The sequence below is a fragment of the Sciurus carolinensis genome, chromosome 3 (genome assembly GCF_902686445.1).
Source record: "Sciurus carolinensis chromosome 3, mSciCar1.2, whole genome shotgun sequence".
Taxonomy (NCBI): Eukaryota; Metazoa; Chordata; class Mammalia; order Rodentia; family Sciuridae; genus Sciurus; species Sciurus carolinensis.
In genome coordinates, this window is record NC_062215.1 from 61,409,904 (window position 1) to 61,427,623 (window position 17,720).

Here is a 17,720-nt window from a genome sequence, read left to right on the forward strand (position 1 = left end):
GTTGAAAACTGATAGTTCTACTGTAACCACACAGACCAGCCTTTTTGAACCTACTTTAGCTCAGCAGTCCCTGCACTTGGGAATGCAAGAGGGGGCTCCTGTTCACTTGTGCCTCCCTTGCTGGTCCCCTGCCCTATGCCCAGAGCAGCAAAGGGTTAAGCCAACAACTTTCCCTGCTTGTTTCTTATGCTCTTTAACCTGCTCTGTTCTCCTTAGGCCTGACCCTAGCATTGAGAAGTCCCGCCTGGTGCAGAAGCACAAACAAGCTTCCCCTTTGAAGCCTGTTTAGTTTGGAAGCAGGAAAGCAGATTTTGGGATAGAATACCAGTTTTTCCTGTTTGATGTTCTGTTGTTGTACCATACACCCATCCACCACTCCTCCCTAGCCTCAGCCATGCATTATGTGGACACTGTAGCTTCAGGTTGTTAAAAGCATGGGCAGTGTGTGTGTCTGTGTGTCTGTGTGTGTGTATGTGTGTGTGTGTGTGTTCATTCCCCCATATGGGCCCTTTCCAGAAAGTATCTCTGAATACTCAGACAATGAGTGCCAGGCTCACCATGGAACAGCATGCTCATGCCGACTCCCCAAACCATGAATCATTGTACTAAGAAGAGGCCTCAGACCCCAAACTCTCCCGGAGCCCCCAAGGAGTGCATATTTCCCACTTGACCTCAGGCTTTTGGCTGGAATTTTGGAAAGAATCTTCACCAGAAAATGAAGCCATGTCCCAGACACATAGGCAAGCAGACAGGCAAACATACATACACACACAACACACACACACACACACACACACACACACACACACGTATAGTATCAAGGACGTAATGTGCCAAGCGTATGGTTTTGAGGAATACCAGGGCCCTCATAAGTGGCACTATGACTTCCTTTCTTCCATGGTGATTTCCCCGCCCTCTGCCAGATGGGTGAGCCATAGAGCTTTACCCCTCTTGAACTATAGAGGTTGGGGATCAAGTAGCCCAGGCAGAATGTCTCACTTTCCCTTTAGCTGCTGAGTACCCTCATGTCTCCTGAAGGACCCTTCTAATTTGATCCTGTAACTAAAGAATGTAATAGAGGGGCTGGGTTTGTTCCTCTGAAGACAGCAGCTCCAGAAAATTCCTCCCAGAAAGAAGGCAGAGCCCCCAAGAGAGAAGGCAGAAAGTGAATAGGGCTCTGTGAGAGTCCGGGGCCCCTCTTCCCCCACAAGCTCCCCTCCTACCCTCATTTCACTGGAAGACTCCTGTGGGGAAGGTGGCCACTGTGGTCTGAAGGGGCTGGCTAAGAAAGCGAATAAATAGAGGATGAAGGCAGACACGGTTGTTAAGGCTGATACATTTGGGCTTTGTCTCATCAGTGATCAATGAGCTGGATGGCCTGGCCAAGGGGCAGGAGACAGACCACCGGGCTGGGGGCTATGCTCGTGTGGTACAAGAAAAGGCCCGGAAGTCCATTGAGTTCCTTGAGCGACGATTCGAGAGCCGGGACTCTTGCCTACGGGCCCTGACCAGCCGAGGCAATGAACTTGAATCTATTGCCTTCCGCAGTGAAGACATCACTGGCCAGCTGGTGAGACCCCCCATCCCCACCCAGTAGGAAGAGAAAGTTCCATAGCCCAGTGTCAGAACAAGGGATCCAGAAAGGAGGGACAAAATGAAGGCCTGCCAACCTGGACAGCTGCCATCAAGGCCTAGGAGTCGGGGTGCGGGGGGGGGGGGGGTCCCTTGTCTCCTAGATCACTCATCAGTTACCAGAACATGCATGGGAAGGACCCTGGGATGTAGCCCTGGCTATACACCTCTGCCTCCTCTGCATGGCGCCCCCTCCTGCCCAATGGTGCTTCTCACACTGTCTTCCTCCAGGGTAACAACGATGACCTGATCCTTTCCTGCTGCCTCCACTACTGCAAAGACAAGGCCAAGGACTTCATGCCCACCAGCAAAGGTACAACTTGGCCTCTTCCTCAGGATCATCCTGTCCCCTGCTCTACCTCATTCTACCAATTCTGAGCCCCCTAAGGGCCCTCTGTGGAACCTGGCCTGGAAAATCTAAGCAGGACCTATGCAAGCCTGCAGTCAGCCCATTTGCTCCCCTCCCTGAGATCTGGTCTCCCAGTCATACCCACCCCACCCCCAGGAGATATTAGGTGAATCCTGGGTAAACTAGAGATGAGCCTAGCCCAGGAAGCCCAGCTTTAGACAGTGAGCGGTCCCTACGCAGTCTTCATCCATTTCCTTTCTTGGGACCTCAGTGAGTTCCCTTTGATAGCCAGAATGTCTTCATGATTCAGCATAGCTTGTTCTGGCTGTGGTCTTCTGAGCCCAGGCCTCTGCAGCTTCGAGGTGCATGGCCCTCAGTGGGCATGCTCCCTTTTCTTGGCCATGCTTACCTTCCTACTGTCCTCAGTGCTTCCCTGAGTGTTTATATTCAGGCTGGGGCAGAGGACATTTCCCCGACAAGGAGTGGGCTTTTCTTTCTGGTCTACATGGCCACGAGCTGTAGCTTTTCAGCTCCAGTAGAGTTGGAGGCAAGTGAGAGTTTGAGAGCTGAGCCCTCAGCCCAGCTTATAAGAATTTTTGGTGAGCACAGTCTCATCTTTGGGCCAGAGGACTACCCTAGGGCTCTCTTCCAAGTGCCTGACCACCTGCCTCAACCCTCTGCTTCTTCCTGCACAGCCCCACAGGGTCAGTGACACTCAGGGATTTTCTGTTCCTTGTTCCTGGAATTCTGACTACTTTTTCTTCTCCTCCTCCTCCTCCTCCTTCTTCTTCTTCTTCAAGGAATTCCTAGCATCTTCTAGCTCAGTGTCATCTGCAGAGTTGGTGATTTTCACCATTTGGTTTCTGTCTACATATATATAGTCTCTTGTCATTTTCTTTCCATCTTTGTCACCCTTCTCTCTTCTCTGTTTGGGTCCCCAGCCCTGACTTTCAGGCTATTTAGGGGTTGTCTTCTTGCCTACTTCTTCCATCTATGTCAGTTCAGCCTTCATTCCCATTTGAATCTCTGTACCAAGGCTGGTCATGAGTTCATAACTGCTGTTCCTCAGAGGGACCCTGCCACGTGGCTTGTATGTACTGTCCCTTAGGGCCAGATCTGGAATGTTCAAGTGATAAAAAGATGTTCTGCAACCCTAACAGAGGAGCTTAGGCTTTGCCACAGGGCAGCTTCCTAGAAGGGTCCCTCCTGAGGAAGAAGTAGGCAGGATCTCTGAAGGCCTTTGTGGCTCCTATACTGCTCAACCTCAGAGCTGTTTGTTTCTTAGCACACTTGCATTTTGGCTTTGGTCCCACTAGTCTCTCCACCCGCTACTTCTCCCTAAACAGTCTTCAGGAACCCATTGCCATCTTGGGGACCGCCCCATCACAATTACATCAGCAACGGCTGGTGTAATCAAACCCCATTTGTCAGTGTGAATTCTTAGCAGATTAACTTGTCAGATTCACAGAGAAACCGTCACCAAATGTTTATGTGTAAACGATGTTGAATTTTAAAATCATGTGGATTATGGCGGATGGGGCCTGACAAGATGACAGTCTCTGGTTTCTAACAAAGTGAAGTTACCAGTGTCAAAACAGAGGATGTTTATTGTTAAAACTGTCTCAAAGTATCCACAGAAACCCCTGCAGACCCCTGCCAGCAATGCTGGGCCTTGGTTGGCCTGGGACTCTCCTGGTCTGAGGCCCAAGGCAGGAAGGATGGGGCTCCAGCCAGGCAGCTGGAAGCCCCATGTAGCACCACACTCCACCACCCCACCCCATACTTACGTTCCCGAGGGCGCCAGTCCCCACCCAGGCACTGGAAGGGTTCTCCCATTACCCATAGCCACCACCTTCTCCCTCTGCCTACCAAAGCCATGTGCCTCTGTCACACCTTCCTTCCTCCTCTCCCCCTCTCCCATACCATCAACCCCACAGTCTTCTCCCTCCCTCATCCCCCAAACAACTCCTGAGACTGAAAGCCAGTTTTCAGCCTCCCAGCCTGGAGCTGGCAAGCTTGAAACTTCTCAGGTCAGACATGGATGTTAGCAGTTCCCCAGCCCACGCAGCTGCAAGCACTGCAGGACATTTCCTGTGCCTTGTTGTCTGCAGGACCTCCTCCAGGAAATGCCCAGCCTGAAACTGAGGAGTGGACTTGCCACCCAAGTGGGCATGCCAGGCCAGGGGTGAGGGTATCACTTGTGTGAGTGAGTGGCCCTGCTTTAAGTTCCCTCCAGTACATTAAAGGTTAGAGAGGGGAAGAGAGGCAATGGCAGGATTAAAAAGTCATCTAAAAGAATGAAGGCTATCTATGCTGATACAGAAAGATCTCTAAAGTATATAAAGTTTGAGTAAGTATGTCTAGTATGATTGCAGTGTTGTGGGACACACACACACACACACACACATATGTACTTGTAAATGTGCTTTAAGAAATCTGGAAGGATACAAAGAGCTACCCCTTGGGTATGAGACAGAGAGCCAAGAGGATAATCCTGACTCTGCTTTTCTATACTTGTACATATACATGGATTAATTTAATAGAAGAAACCAGTTGGCCTTAACCATAGGACCCCCTGACACAACTCTGCCAGGGTCCCTTCCCACCTTCTCAGAGCTCCCTTCAGCTAAGCTCTCACCACACCTGGGAGCCATGCATCCGGCTTCTGTTTATCTTTGTTTTTCTATGTCTGAATGTTTTAAGCCTCGGCCTTAGAAGGAGAGACTGTGCAAAAAGAGGGATAATGTCACTTCCAGGGCCAGCCATGCAGTCAGAGAAGTGGAAAACAAGGGGCTTTTTCTACTCCCTCAGTTCAGAATACTGGAATACAGGTCTGTGGAGGCCAACAGGTTTGGGCAACTCTCAAACACAAGGCAGAACAAAGTCCTGTGTGGGAGGTGGGAGTTCATAAAGAGCAGCCCTGGCCCATCCCAACCCTTTCTAACAGTAGGGAAAGGATACCCTAGGCTGAGAGTCTGAGTGAAGGAAAGGACTTATGGAAGGGCCAACAAAAGGCTGACTTTGCCCCCTCCAGTACCACATTCCCCTTCAAGATAATTACCTCTGCCTCTGCCACCTGTCCTTAGTGAAACTCTTCTGCCTTCTGTGCCCACAGAGGAGCCAATCCGCCTACTGCGGGAGGTAGTGCTACTGACTGACGACCGGAACCTGCGGGTGAAGGCACTGACAAGGAATGTGCCTGTGCGGGACATCCCAGCCTTCCTCACGTGGGCCCAGGTGGGCTGAGGGGCCATGCCAGGGCCCACCCCCATGGAACCGTTCCTGAGAGGCCACCAGGCGCCACTGTAGCACGGAAGATGCCCACGGGCCTGAGCCACCAATCCACCCAGACAATAAACCATCCTCTTCCAACCCACGCCGTGGCCGTGCTGTGAGGGAGCTGCTCCTCACAGAGCCCCTCCCAAGGGTCGGGTGGAAGCTGCTGGGACCCTCCTGGGCAGGATTTAGCAGGGAAGTGGCTGGCTAAAGCAACAGCAGGTGGGCAAGCCAGATAGGCCACCAGTCCTCTCAGCCTTTCTCCCTCCCATCTCATTCCAGGGCTGGGGGAAGGCCTGCTCACCCCAAGGACTCACCACTTTCTCTAGTGGTAATGGGGCAGAGATTTTACAGTTTCCATCGGACACAGGTGAAATCACAGGCCCCTTTAATCTGCAGGTGTATCTGTCTTGGATGTATCCAAGAGGCTTTGGTTACATCATGACTAGTGCCTGGGATGTGTCTCCATCTCCCTAAGGCCTGGATCCCCCATGGACCCAAATTAGATTCTGGACACCATGTCCCTAACAGCAGCCCTAGGTCCCCACCTCTTCTAACCCCACCTGAAAACTCACACTCATCCTGCTACTCCTTTCCCATCTTGCTGCTACTTTTCCCATCCACATCAATCTGGGTCTCTTGTACTGTGCGCCTTGGTTTTCCTTGAATGGTCATGGGTCTAAAGGGAAAGGAATCTGGTCTCAGGCCCATGCTTCCTGGGTGGCCTTTACCTGTTCCCTGTCCCCCCATCAGCCTGCCTTTTGCTTGAACCCCCTCTGTGGGAAATTTCCTCAATTCTTATCCCCCTCCTTGCTTGCCCTCCCTACAGAATATCTTCTCACCTGCTTCCCTTTCTAGTTGGTTCCTTTCACCCTCCCTAGGCCCCCAACTTCTTTACCTCAGTTCCTTGTTATGGAAGTTCTCACTCTGAATCTTCCTCCTCTGCTACCTGTGTCAGCAACCTAATAAAGATTTCCATGTGTCTTTCCTTCCCAGACCCCTGTGCTGAGAAGCTTCCAGGCTGGTACAGCCCAGCCTGTGGGTAGGGCAGTCCAGTGCCCAGAGGAGCTTTTCCCCACCCGGCATGTTCACAGTTTCTGGCTTTGCCCTCCACTCCCCAGAAGAACTGACACAGGGGTCCTTTAGTCTTAGAGTTTTTGTCACCCATTACTTGGTACCCATGTTCACAACCTCACTCGGGAGGCTTCCTACAGGGAATAAGTTCCTCCTACCCAAGGGCAGAGATAAGGAGGCCTTACTGGAAGGCAGGGTCCGAGGTGTGGCAGAGGTAAATCTTGATGGGACCAGTGGGGGTATCCCCCAACAACCCACTGACAGTACAGTCTTCCCAGAGGATGGGAGTTGTGCCCTCCCAGCGGCCCAAAATTATGCCAAAAAGGGGGGCTGTGCAGCAAGGCCAAAGCCAGTGGTTTGCAGGTGTAAGTTCCCCAGAGTCTCAACTCAGAAGACTGGGCTCTTTGGGAGACAAGATCCCCAACCTCTCCTTTAAGATCCTCTCCCTGGCTGAAGTCCAATGACTGGGTGGGTGGGAGACCCATCTCTTCTTTCTGTCCCATTTGCAGCACTGGTTTTGTTTCCTTAATAAATTTTTAGTTATGAAACATATCTGACCTCTTGCTGATCCGTTTCTGGGTTTGGGGAGGGGAGGCAGGTCCAGGCTTGTACACCTGTATGTATGCATGAGGCACTTCCACCGACCCTGGTGCAGCCCACCCATGTCCACATGCAGGGGCAGAAGAGAGCAGCTGGATTGGGAACCTTGGTTACTGCTTTATTGCTGTTTGGTTCGAGTATAGAAAATGGAAGCGGCTCTGGAAGAGCCTGTGTACAAGGTAGGAAATATACAAAATAGAAGGAGGGAGCTAAGGAGACCGCTTTCCAGCCCAGCCCAGCCTAGGCTGGGCTCAGGATGGGGGGCCACCCGGGGAGCATGCAATAAATATGGTCCGGGGCCCCAGGGAAGGGTAAGGGACACCGCGGGAGTGGGAGACCAGGCAAGCCAGGGCTGTTTGAGCCCTGGCCCCATAACTCCTCACCCTTGGTGGTTGGGGAGGAAAGGGTTGGCCCTGGGGCTAGTGCCACTTGTGCAAAATGAGGAACTTCACATTATCAGTCCCGGGGTGGGCAGGAGCAGAAGGTGGGGACCCTCCGGCCGGCTCAGTCCCCTCCCCTCTCCCCAACTCTGCCCAACACTCCGACCCCAGCAGGGAGATTCACAGTGAGAATGGGTGTGGTCGCAAGGGCCGGAGGTAGGGCTGGGAGCGCCCCAACAGTGACACCCCTCCCCCCAAGAGCAGCACGGAGCCGGGGGAAGGGGGCCAACGAACCACAGGAAGAGGCGGGGAGAGGCCGGGGTCTCCTTTGGTCAAAGCTGATATCAAAAATATAAATCTCCCTTCCCCCATCCCACCCGGTCCCGGGGTTTTCCCCCATCCCCACCCCCGGGCTAAGGCACAAAGCAGTGAGGCCAGGTGAGGCCGCAAAGAGGTGGGGCCGCCACTGCGGCGACGATGCCGCTGCTACTAGTCCCAGGCGCGGTGTGCCGCGCTTCTCTCTAGGGGTACGAGCCGGGCCGCGAAGCAGCGGCAAGGCGAAGGCGGACCAGCGAGGGGCGCGCTAGGTCGGGGAGAAACGGTCGATGGTCCTGCCGTCGGGTCCGGCAGCCAGGTGAGCGCCTTGGCTCAGCACCTCCGCCGCCTTGTCTGGGCTAAGGCCCAGCTCCGCGGTGAATTTGGCCAGCGGGTAGAGGCTCTCGAGCGCCACCTTGGGGTCGTGCAGGAAGTGCGTGGTTTGCGCCAGCAGCTCGGCTGCAGCTGCCTTGTCCTGCTGCTTCAAGCTCAGCTGTTCAGCGGTGAGGCGAGCCACTGCAAAGACGCCCTCCGGGAAGTCGAGCTTGCCCTTGCCGTCGGGGCCAGGGACGCCAGGTAGCCCCCCTAGGCCTGCAAGCGCGCTGGCCGCGCCGGCCGCGCCACCCACAGCGTGCATCTTCATGTGGCTGATGAGGTTGCGTTGCTGTGCGAACTTGCCACCGCACACCTGGCACTCGTAGGGCTTCTCGCCGGAGTGGATGCGCATGTGCTCTGTGAGGCGGTACTGGCGTGTGAAGCGCATGCCGCACGCGTCGCATGCAAAGGGCTTGAGGCCCAGGTGGCTGCGCATGTGGCGCGTCATGGTCCCGCGCTGCGTGAACTTCTTCCCACAGATGGTGCATGGATAGGGCCGGGTCAGCCAGTGCGTCTTCTCGTGCTGCCGCAACGTGGCTGGATCCTTGTAGCTCTTGTCGCAGGACGCGCATCGATATGGCCGAAGTAGCTCTCCCAGGCCACCGGGAGCCCCAGCGACCTTGTCCCCACCACCGCCAAAAGGGGGCCCTAAGCCCGCTGCCCCAGCAGCCACCTCAGCCGCCTCAGCCCTACCATACAGCGCCTCCTCCTCCTCCACGTGAGCCTCCACGTGCGCATTCAGCTGCTCAGAGCTGGGGAAACCCTTGCCGCAGGGGATGCACACGTACAGGTTGTCACCAAAGCTTTCTGGCTCTCCATAAGCCAGGTGCGGGCATGGGTAGCCTTCGAGATGGCCTCCAGGTGGGCTGGGATCCTCACTGCTGCCAGTCTCCTCGCTGCTGCTCTTGTAGTCGTCGCCGTCACCGCCCGCGCCGGGCCCGTCCAGGCTACCCGGGTATCGGGGTGGAGGCACCAGGCCAAGCGGGGGCCCCCCAGGCGAAGTGGCCACGTCCCCGCCGCGCTCCTCGCAGCGCTCGCCTGGGGAACCGCGCTCCCTACCCAGTTCGTCGCCGTAGCTACCCAGGCCCGGCTCGTGCTTCATCCAGCGGTAGAGGAGGCTGGGCCCGTCGGGGCGACCGGGGGGCTCGGGTCCCGGGCTGCCACCGCTCCCACGGAACGGGTCCGGAGGCGGTGCGGCCTCCTCCAACTTTTGGAAGGGCAGCGGCGGCAGCGGCGGCAGGGTGAGTGGTGGCTCCTTGTAGGCGGCGGGGCCGGCGCTGGGAGGGCTGTCCGGACGCGGGGGCAGCTCGCGTTCACTCAGCGGCCGCTCAGAAGCCGCAGAGCCCGGTGGGCTCTTCTTGGACAGGTCCAGGCCGCAGAGCGGGGAGCAGCGGCGCTCGGGTATACAGAGTGCGGTGGCTGGGCCCGGGCCCGAAGCGTACAGCTCCGCACAGTGAGTGTTGACCGCGGCCTCGGGGCCCGACGGCGGCTCGGAGGAGGGCGGCGGTGGGGGCCCGGCGGGGGACGAGTAGCAGGCCTGGATGACTGGCGTGGCCGCCCTCAGGCCCCGTCCCGGCCTCCCGTAGGGCGCATAGCCGCCGCCACCACTGCCGCCTCCCCGCAGGTGGCAGTACTTGCCGTGGCGCTTGAGGCGCTTCTTACACAGCGCCACGAGGTCAGGGATTTGCAGGTAGCTAGCGGCAGCCAGCACAGCGCCCAGGCTCGGCTCGGTCCCTGGGGCTACGGCAGCGGCCGCCGCCGCCTCTGCACCGTCAGCCAGGCGACCGGTGTAAATGAAGTCCAGAACCAGGCGGAATACTGCCGGGCTCACCATGTCATGGTCCAGGTTTAGCAGGTTGTCATGCACCACCAGGGACTTGAGGTAGGCGCTGCTGGCCGCCAGCACGTTCTTGTGCGCGCGGAAGAGGGCGTTCTGCACCACGATGATCACGTCGCACAAGAAGCCCTTGGTGCGCTGGTTGTTGAGCTGCAGGAGCAGCTGCCTCGAGTGGCCGGGCGCCTCCATCGTGTCCAGCATCGTCTGCCCAACACACTCTCCTGCGGGGACACACACCACCCGGGTAAGAGCCGCGCAGCGCCCTCGCCGCCTGTACCCAGACAGGCACTCCTCCCCTCTACTTCCCCTTTCCCTCAGCTGAGCAGGGGCATCGAGCACCGCGGCCTGGACACTGGTAGAGGAGGTTCGGCGGCCTCCTGGAATGGAAGCCTAGGCCGGCTGGCCCGAAGAAGAAGAAGGAGCAGGAGGAGAACGCCTGCGGATGGAGAGGAGGCCAGGCTGGCCTGTGCGCCCCAGGCCCAGACGCTGCTGGGCACACGGGTTTGGTGCTGGGGACTTCCAAGGAGAAAACTGTTCAGGCGAAGTGACCCTTTCCGGAGACAGTTACCCGATTTAAGTAAAATGTCCGCTTCAGGAAAAGTCATTCAGGGCCGAGAAGTTTGCCCAAATGGGGATAAAGGGAGCCGAATAAGAAACACCTCCCGCCTCGGAAGAAGTTGCCCCAATTGGGAGAGGTGTTACGGAGGACGCGAGCGCGGTGCCCACCGGCGCCGCCCTGATCAGGGGCTGTCAGGCCCTCGTTTGGGGCCGGGGCAGCGGCGCGAGGAGCGGAGGCAGCGGCTGCCGTGGCGGGCAGAGCGCGAAGGCCGGGCCCCGGCGCGGGGAGGGCGTTATATCGGGGCAGGAGGCTGAGGCAGGAAGCAGGTGGGGGGGAGGGGGGAGCCACGCAGCTCCCAGGGGAGGGAGGGGGCAGCGCCCCGGGCGGGCACGGCGAGCAGCCGGCTGCTGCCCTGACCTCGGCCTGCGCCCCACCCGCGTTCCGGCCCCGGCTTCGGCCTCAGCTGTACATTAGCACACCCGGCGCCTCCCTCCCCAGCTCCCCTCGGCCCCCTCTCCCCCAGAACTCGGCCGCCCCAAACTTGGGGAAAAGTTTCCCAACTTCAGACAGGGCGGGAGAGAAGCGTGCCAGCCCCAGTCCCTCCGCTCCCAGCCTTTCCTCACGGTCCCCAATTCCAGCGGCCAGGCGGCTGCGGGCCTGAACCACGTCCTGAGCTTCCCTGCCCTCCTGCTCGCCCGCCCTACCCCATTCCCCGCCTGGCCCGCAGGACCTCACAGTCCGTTACCTGCAGCCACAGCCCGGCCGGTCCTTCCTCCCCGCGGCGGTGGCAGCTCCTAGCCTGCGCCCCACCCGCCCCGCTGCCAGGCGCCGAGCTGTGCCAGGGCAGCGCCCCTGCCAGCCCCGCCCGCCAGCTCCCCTTCCCTTCTCCTTGCCTCTTCAGCCCATGTGCGGGCAGAGCCGGCCTCGGGCCGCTGACCCCGCGGTGAACCCGGCGCGGAGCAGCGGCCCAGCGGTCCTGAGGCCTCTTAGGGAGACATTCGGAACCTTGAACGCCTGCCGCCAATCGCGATGGGGCGCCCGCGCCAGAAGATGCGCCTGAGGCGGCCAGCGCGCGAGGACCCGGTTGTCCCAGGTCCCTTGTCCCTCCCGGTCCCCAGCTCCAGGACCCACCTGGGGGGCATGTCGGAAGCCCCGGGCCCGGCTGCCGGCGGATCCAGGGGGGACGTGGCTGCGCTGCGCTGCCCTCCGCCCGCCGGGCCCCCGGTCGGTCTGTCCTGCTGGTCCGTCCTCCCCGCGTCCTGGTCGCGTCTCAGCCTCGCCGCGCTTTCCGCACACTCTTATCTGGAACGGCCGGGGCCGGCAGGCGCTGCTGCGGCTATGGCGCCACCTCGCGGCAGTGTGGAACTCTGCGCTGCACCACAACAACCTCTGGCGCACCTGGGCTGGAGATTCGCAGATGCCCAACTGGGCAGGAGACCAATCTGCAGGTTCACTCCTCCAGATGTGTCCACCTGGACTCCAAGTCCCAAATGCAAGTCCATAGACCTTGGGGTTTTGAGCTGAGCCCTTCTGCGTACATTTTTCTAGGTACATAACTTCAATTCGGAAGTCTTGCCCTCGAGGAGGAATTCTACAATAGGGGTGAAAGTAGGTAGCGAGATGGAGGTTATGATAATCCCAAAGGAGATGAAGGTAGGCGATCTCGGGGAACTCTCCTTAGACATTCCTGGAGGCGATTGTCCACTTGGACCTACTCCCCAACACGCCCACCCTCACTCTCATACGTGTTAGGTTTGCACAGCATAAACCAGTTTGCCCCCAGACCCTACCAGTGACATTCACTGACACGCATGTTTACACAGACGCCCGCGCCCCCTCCTGGAGTCTCAGCTGCCTGTAATACTCCAAGGGCTGCTAGGTAGAAATCCCGTGAATCTGGGCAATATATATAGTTTATAGTAATAAACTATAATAGCCCACCCTGAAGTTGAGGGTCTCTGCAGGAACCCTAGGAAACTTGACTGGAAATGGCCGGACAGTCCCCAGCCCCTAGATTCCCTCTGAGGCGTTCTGAAGGACTCCCGTGAGTGGCTTTATTCCAACCTATCCGCACAGAGAGAAACAAGACAGGCTTGGGACCTCCCCAGATGGTCCATCACTCTGGTTCATGAGAGTAATGGCTCTTCCGGAGGGAACCCTGCACTAACTCTTGGGGTGCTCCACAACTACTCCGGAAGTGTCCCAGTGCAGCTGGGTGAACGCATCAAGACTGTTACAAATACCGCAGCTCCTCGGCCCACGCTCCGCCTCCCCCCCCACCCCCCGCACCTCCTGACCCCCGCCCACGTGCTGGGAGGTGTCCTCGAGAACGCCCGCAGCTTCTGATTGGCTGCGCCTCCCTCAGTGGCCGAAAGCGGGAGGCCGGGGCTCAGTGTTACCATAGTAACACTGATGTGGTTCGCCCAGATCGCGGTTCTCGGAGGCCTTGGAGAGCTTAGCAACCGCACCCGGCCTCTGGCGGGCGAGAACCGCGCTTGCCACCCTCCGCGCTGTCCTCTGGCCCCCACGCCCCCGCCAGAGGTAGTGGCTGAGTCACTCGGCGAGGGGCTGCCGGTGTAGCCACTAGCTGTTCCCTTCAGACACCAAGGTCTTGGGCGCCCCCCAGAGGCTCTGTTTCCTCCGCAGGCTGCTTCAGAGCCTGGAGGCAGCTTCTAGTCTAGATAGGTCCACCTGACTCCTGCTGCATCTTGAGTCAGTCCCTCATCCTGTTTGCGTTGCGTGCTCTGGATCCATCTAATCTATATCGACGCTTTTATCTCACCATGGCGTTCTCACCAAACAAGCACTGAGGTTCCAGAGACGAAAATGATTAACTTCAATGTTACTGGCCTCTAGGGAAGGTGTATCCCAACATCTCTGCCAAGGGACATGCTGTGGGGCTAAGTTGAAAGTGTATACGGAGTGTTGAAGAGCGATGAGTAGGTTCTTTAGAAGCGCTCTTGAGTGGGCTGGGGAGATAGCTCGGTTGGTAGAGTGCTTGCCTCGCAAGCACAAGGCCCTGGGTTCAATCCCTAGCACCACAAAAAAAAAAAAAAAAAAAAAAAAAAGCCCTTGAAGCTGGGTTTTGACAGATGAATAGGAGTTCACCCACTGGATAGGAAGGTATTCCTGAAAATAGCACTGCTGGGACAAACGCTGGTACCTCCTTTCCCCCTAAAACAAAACAAACTTCTAAGAAGCCAAATTCCAAGGGACAAAAAGGTCCTCTCTAACCTCATCTCTTTAATCTTTTCTCCCTTTAGATCATCTGAGCTTTGAAAAGAGTTCCTCAGCCTTTATGCCACCTTCTCTGCAGCATAGGCTAACCACTGATCCAATCCCAGGATCTGCTGTGCCCACGATCTTTGTTTTTGTTCTTCAGCACTTGTCCTAGGTCCATTCCCCAATTAAGTCACTGTCCGCACTCCTACCCTGGAGTCCTCCTTGCTTCAGTATGGGGAGGGTTTCATAGCCCTGCCTCTAGCGCAGTGGCAGCATCAGAATTCCCAGGGAGTCCTGTAGACTTCATCCTTCAATCTTTGACCTTTCCCTGCTTCAGTTCCACTAGACAGCTGCTTCTTCCCCACACCATCCTCCAAAGAAAGTGAGGAGAAGCTCCCCTTGTCCAGTTCAACTTGTCCAGCTGTCTCTGAATACACTTCTTCTGACCCACTTAAAGCCTGGGGATAGGGCTGGGCTAGGCCAGTACTATTCATCTCCCCACTGATGTTTAGGGGAACTCTGCCCCTTATGGCATGGGTTCCTCTTGCCAAATTCTGACCCTCAGGAAACCAAACTCCTCTAGACAGTGGTCCCTGCCACCCCTGGAGACCCCTCCCTCCAAGTTGCTGAGCCCTGGTCTCCTGCACCCTCATGTGAGCCCTGCCAATCCCCATTATTCCACAAATGAATGCTGAGGTGGCCCATGGGTTTCAGGGCTTCGCACTGCCTATCTGTCCTCCTTCTGCTTGCCAAGAACTCCTGATACCTTCCCACCACTCCGTCATAGAGGACCTTTTGCTCATTTCTGGGAAGCCCAGGTCATTCTCAACTTCTTTACCTTTCCTCCGGTCTCCAGCTCCTCACTGGTAACTAGATCCCCACTGGGACTTCTTTCTCTGGTCCAGTCTCCTACACCAAAGCCTTCCAAGATTCGTGGGCTCTCCTACCTTTTCCCCTTCACCCCCAGTATCCCTAAGGCATGCCACTGCATCAGCTGTGCCCTAGACCCCTCAGTGGATCTAGCTTCCTTCCCTATACCCCCCAGGAAAAAAGGATGACGACACTATAGAGGCCATGTGGGGTGTGACACGTCTGTGGGCATCCTATAACATCAGAGTTGTTGGGTCCAGCAACTGATGAATGGGGTTGGGGCTACCGTGTGAGGACCCCCGAAGGTGGGTGGGATTAGTGGACTGAGTCCGCAGGAGTCCCAGAGCTCCGGAAGAGGAGAGTGAATAAACATGTAACAGGCCCAGGCCCGAAGCACCCTCCCTGCACTATCCTCCCCCAGCCCCCCAGTCAGCAGTTCCGGAAAGTTAACCCTTTGTAGGCCAGGACAGGGGGCGCGGGCTCCTCCTACCCGATCCTGCTTCCGTGCACCCTCCTCCACTTCCCAGCTCTCGGTCGCTTCGGTCCCCACCCCCACCATCCCCCCTCCCTGCCTCTCCACTATAAATAGCCCCTTTTCCCGTTTCCTAAATTCCCTGCTGACGTCGGCAGCGCGTCAGTGTGTAGGAGCCGCGGCCGCATGAATGAGCCGCCGCACGAGTACTACGCGCTCCTATAAAAGCAGCCGAGCCGGCCTGGCTGCGGGAGGCGAGCGGGCGCTGGCGCGATGCGGCCCGCCAGGTAAGCGGGACCAACCAGCCAACGGGGCCACACAGATGGACCGTTGCGCGAACTGATGGGAGGGCAAGGAGGAGACCGAGGGGCGGTGGGTTGGAGGGTCTCTCCGGAGTGGGGATTGGAACCGGTTGGGAGGGACGCGGGTCCTTCGCAGCTGGTGGAACCGGGACCAGAGGGCTGACACAACCTCGCTCAGCACCTGCGGGAGTCCAGATGGAGATGCGGCCACTTTGGAGCAACATCGAGCAGAGGACAGACCCCAGAGTCGCCGAGGCATTCTGTGGGGTTCCTACGCCATCCTCCCAAGAAAGTGGGGAGAAGGTGCTAGCACCACAGGAGACGCGCCCCCTCATTTTCTCCCCTCTGGACTGCGTGGTGACTCAGCCTCGCTGCCCACTACCAGCTGAACGGGGACACCAGCGAGAGACAGACGGTCACCGGCCCGTCGCCTTGGTTGCGGGTCTCTCGGGACCCTCACCCCGCCCCGCATTCTGTCCCGGTGCCCCCTCCCGGTCCGGTCTGGTCGCGTCTGGCTAGTCCAGCTACGCCCAAGGCTTCCCGCCTCTGCGAGCGGAGCTGTCCTCTCAGGACCAGGCGGGGGCGGGGCCGAGGCCAAACCGCCCCGCCCCACCCCAGCGACCCTCCCCGTCACCGGAAGTGCCTCCCCGCTGGGACATCTTTGACGTCACTGGATTCTGACGTCAGGAGTCGCGTGCTTGTCCGCGAGTGCAGGGGCCAAGAAGGGTGGGAGACCTGGGGAAGGAGGAGAAGCAGCGTCCCCAACCGCGGGCGACGGGGCCACACCCACCTGGGCAGTGCGCCGGCACCTTGGCTCTAGACTGCTTACTGCCCGGGCCGCCCTCAGTAACAGTCTCCAGTCACGGCCACCGACGCCTGGCCCCGCCCCAGGACCGCGGACCCGACCGCCCGCCGCGCCCCAGGACCCTTTAGTCCTTGGGGGTTCCTCAGCCCCAAGCTCGCTAGCCCGCGCCGCCGCTGTCCGTGGTGCTGATCCAGTGCGGGTGCCAGCTTCTAGCTGTCCAATTCGGTGTGTCCAGGGGCTAAGAGGGGCAGCGGACCTACACGCACCCTCGCACAACCCCAGCCCCAGCCGCAGGCCACGCGAGCCATCCTACGCCCGCGCCACCGCCCCCCATCCGCCCCCCACTCGCCCCCCACCGCCCCGCAGTGCTGACGTCAGCCTGTCAGAAGCCGCCGCGGTGTCGTCAGCGGTGCGCGTCCCGCCCCCGCGTCTCCAGGGCAACCGTGGCTTTCGATTGTTACTGTGGGAACCGGAGGTAACAGTCTACAGCCATGGTCGCCCCGCAGCACGCCCACGCGCCGCACCACAGTTTCATGCTAACCGGGGTTTCGGGAGACGCTGAGCAGTAGGAGGCGGGGGAGGCGAGCCAAGATTGGATGTGTCCACGGGGATGGAAGGAGGGAGGTGTGCGCAGGAAGGCAAAGGCAGGCAAAGGCAGGCCCCGAGGGTCTGACTGCAGCGCATCCACCCAAGCACAGCAGGAAGTACTGTCCGCAGAGTGTCTGAAAATCCGCCTCAGTGTCTGCTCTGTCCTCCTAGTGGCGGTATCGCTGTAGAGGGACGGCAAGAGAATGGGGTTGTTCTGGGATAGGGATTCTTTTCTCATCGGTGGGAGGCAGGCTGCTGGGACCGGGAGGCATAGAAGAATGTTGTTTGCTTGCGGGGACTGAAGTGGGTATACAGTGAAAATTTTCTTAAATACGCCACACCATTCTTCCAGGAACTCGTAGTTGAACAGGGAGAGGGCAACGAATAAACCTTTGAGTGGGTGCGGTGGCTCACGCCTGTAATACCAGCGATTTGAGAAGAAGAGGTAGGCAAGAGGATCACTAGTTCAAGGTCAGCCTCAGCAACTTAGCGAGCCCCTCGGCAACTGTCTCAAATAAAAAAAGAAAAGAAAGTGCTGGGGTGCAGCTCAGTGGCAAAGCCCCTGGGTTCAACCCCCCAACAAGAAAGAAAGGAGGGAGGCAGGGACGAAAGAAGGGAAAGAAACCTTTGAATCCATTTCTTAATGGAGACACAGCCTCTGCTCACTCCCTTCTCCAGAATTTTTCAGGAGCCACACAGACTATTAAAGTGGAGGGACCTGGGCTCAGAGGTGGAGTGCTTGCCTAGCATGTGTGAGGCACTGGGTTCGATCCTCAGCACCACATAAAAAATAAATGGGTGAACTAAAGGTATTGTGTCCATCTACAATTTTATATATATGTATTATATATATATATATATATATATATATATATATATATATATATTTATATTTTTTTAAGTGGAGGGACCTGGTTTCTAAAAGCATTATCTGAACATATCAGCATTCTCAATTCAGTCTCTCTCTAGGTGCTGAATTGCAATTTCAGGGTTTCTCAAATTCAACAAAAATAATAGTATCAGAGGCAGAAGTTCTCTTGTGCTAGTGAAGTGTGAGAAATGAC

At 57.6% G+C, this 17,720-nt stretch overlaps 2 protein-coding genes across 5 annotated transcripts in view; one reads left to right on the forward strand and one right to left on the reverse strand.

Annotated features, from left to right (window-relative positions):
* The window catches only part of Smg6 (SMG6 nonsense mediated mRNA decay factor), a 239,452-nt gene extending 232,569 nt beyond the window's left edge, over window positions 1-6,883 (forward strand). For all 4 annotated transcript variants that reach the window (XM_047547528.1, XM_047547531.1, XM_047547529.1 and 1 more), the window contains 3 exons: window positions 1,359-1,570; window positions 1,864-1,945; window positions 5,097-6,883. In XM_047547528.1, the coding sequence (XP_047403484.1) occupies window positions 1,359-1,570; window positions 1,864-1,945; window positions 5,097-5,227 (425 nt within the window). In that variant the 3' untranslated portion in view covers window positions 5,228-6,883. The remainder of the gene's footprint in view (window positions 1-1,358; window positions 1,571-1,863; window positions 1,946-5,096) is intronic.
* A 145-nt stretch (window positions 6,884-7,028) lies between these two features.
* Window positions 7,029-11,681, reverse strand: Hic1 (HIC ZBTB transcriptional repressor 1). Its single transcript, XM_047547546.1, has 2 exons — window positions 11,529-11,681; window positions 7,029-10,059 (listed from the first exon to the last, which is right to left on the reverse strand). Exon 2 carries the CDS (start codon window positions 10,037-10,039, stop codon window positions 7,895-7,897), a length of 2,145 nt encoding a protein of 714 aa, XP_047403502.1. The 5' UTR covers window positions 10,040-10,059; window positions 11,529-11,681; the 3' UTR covers window positions 7,029-7,894.
* Between the last annotated feature and the right edge of the window lie 6,039 nt (window positions 11,682-17,720).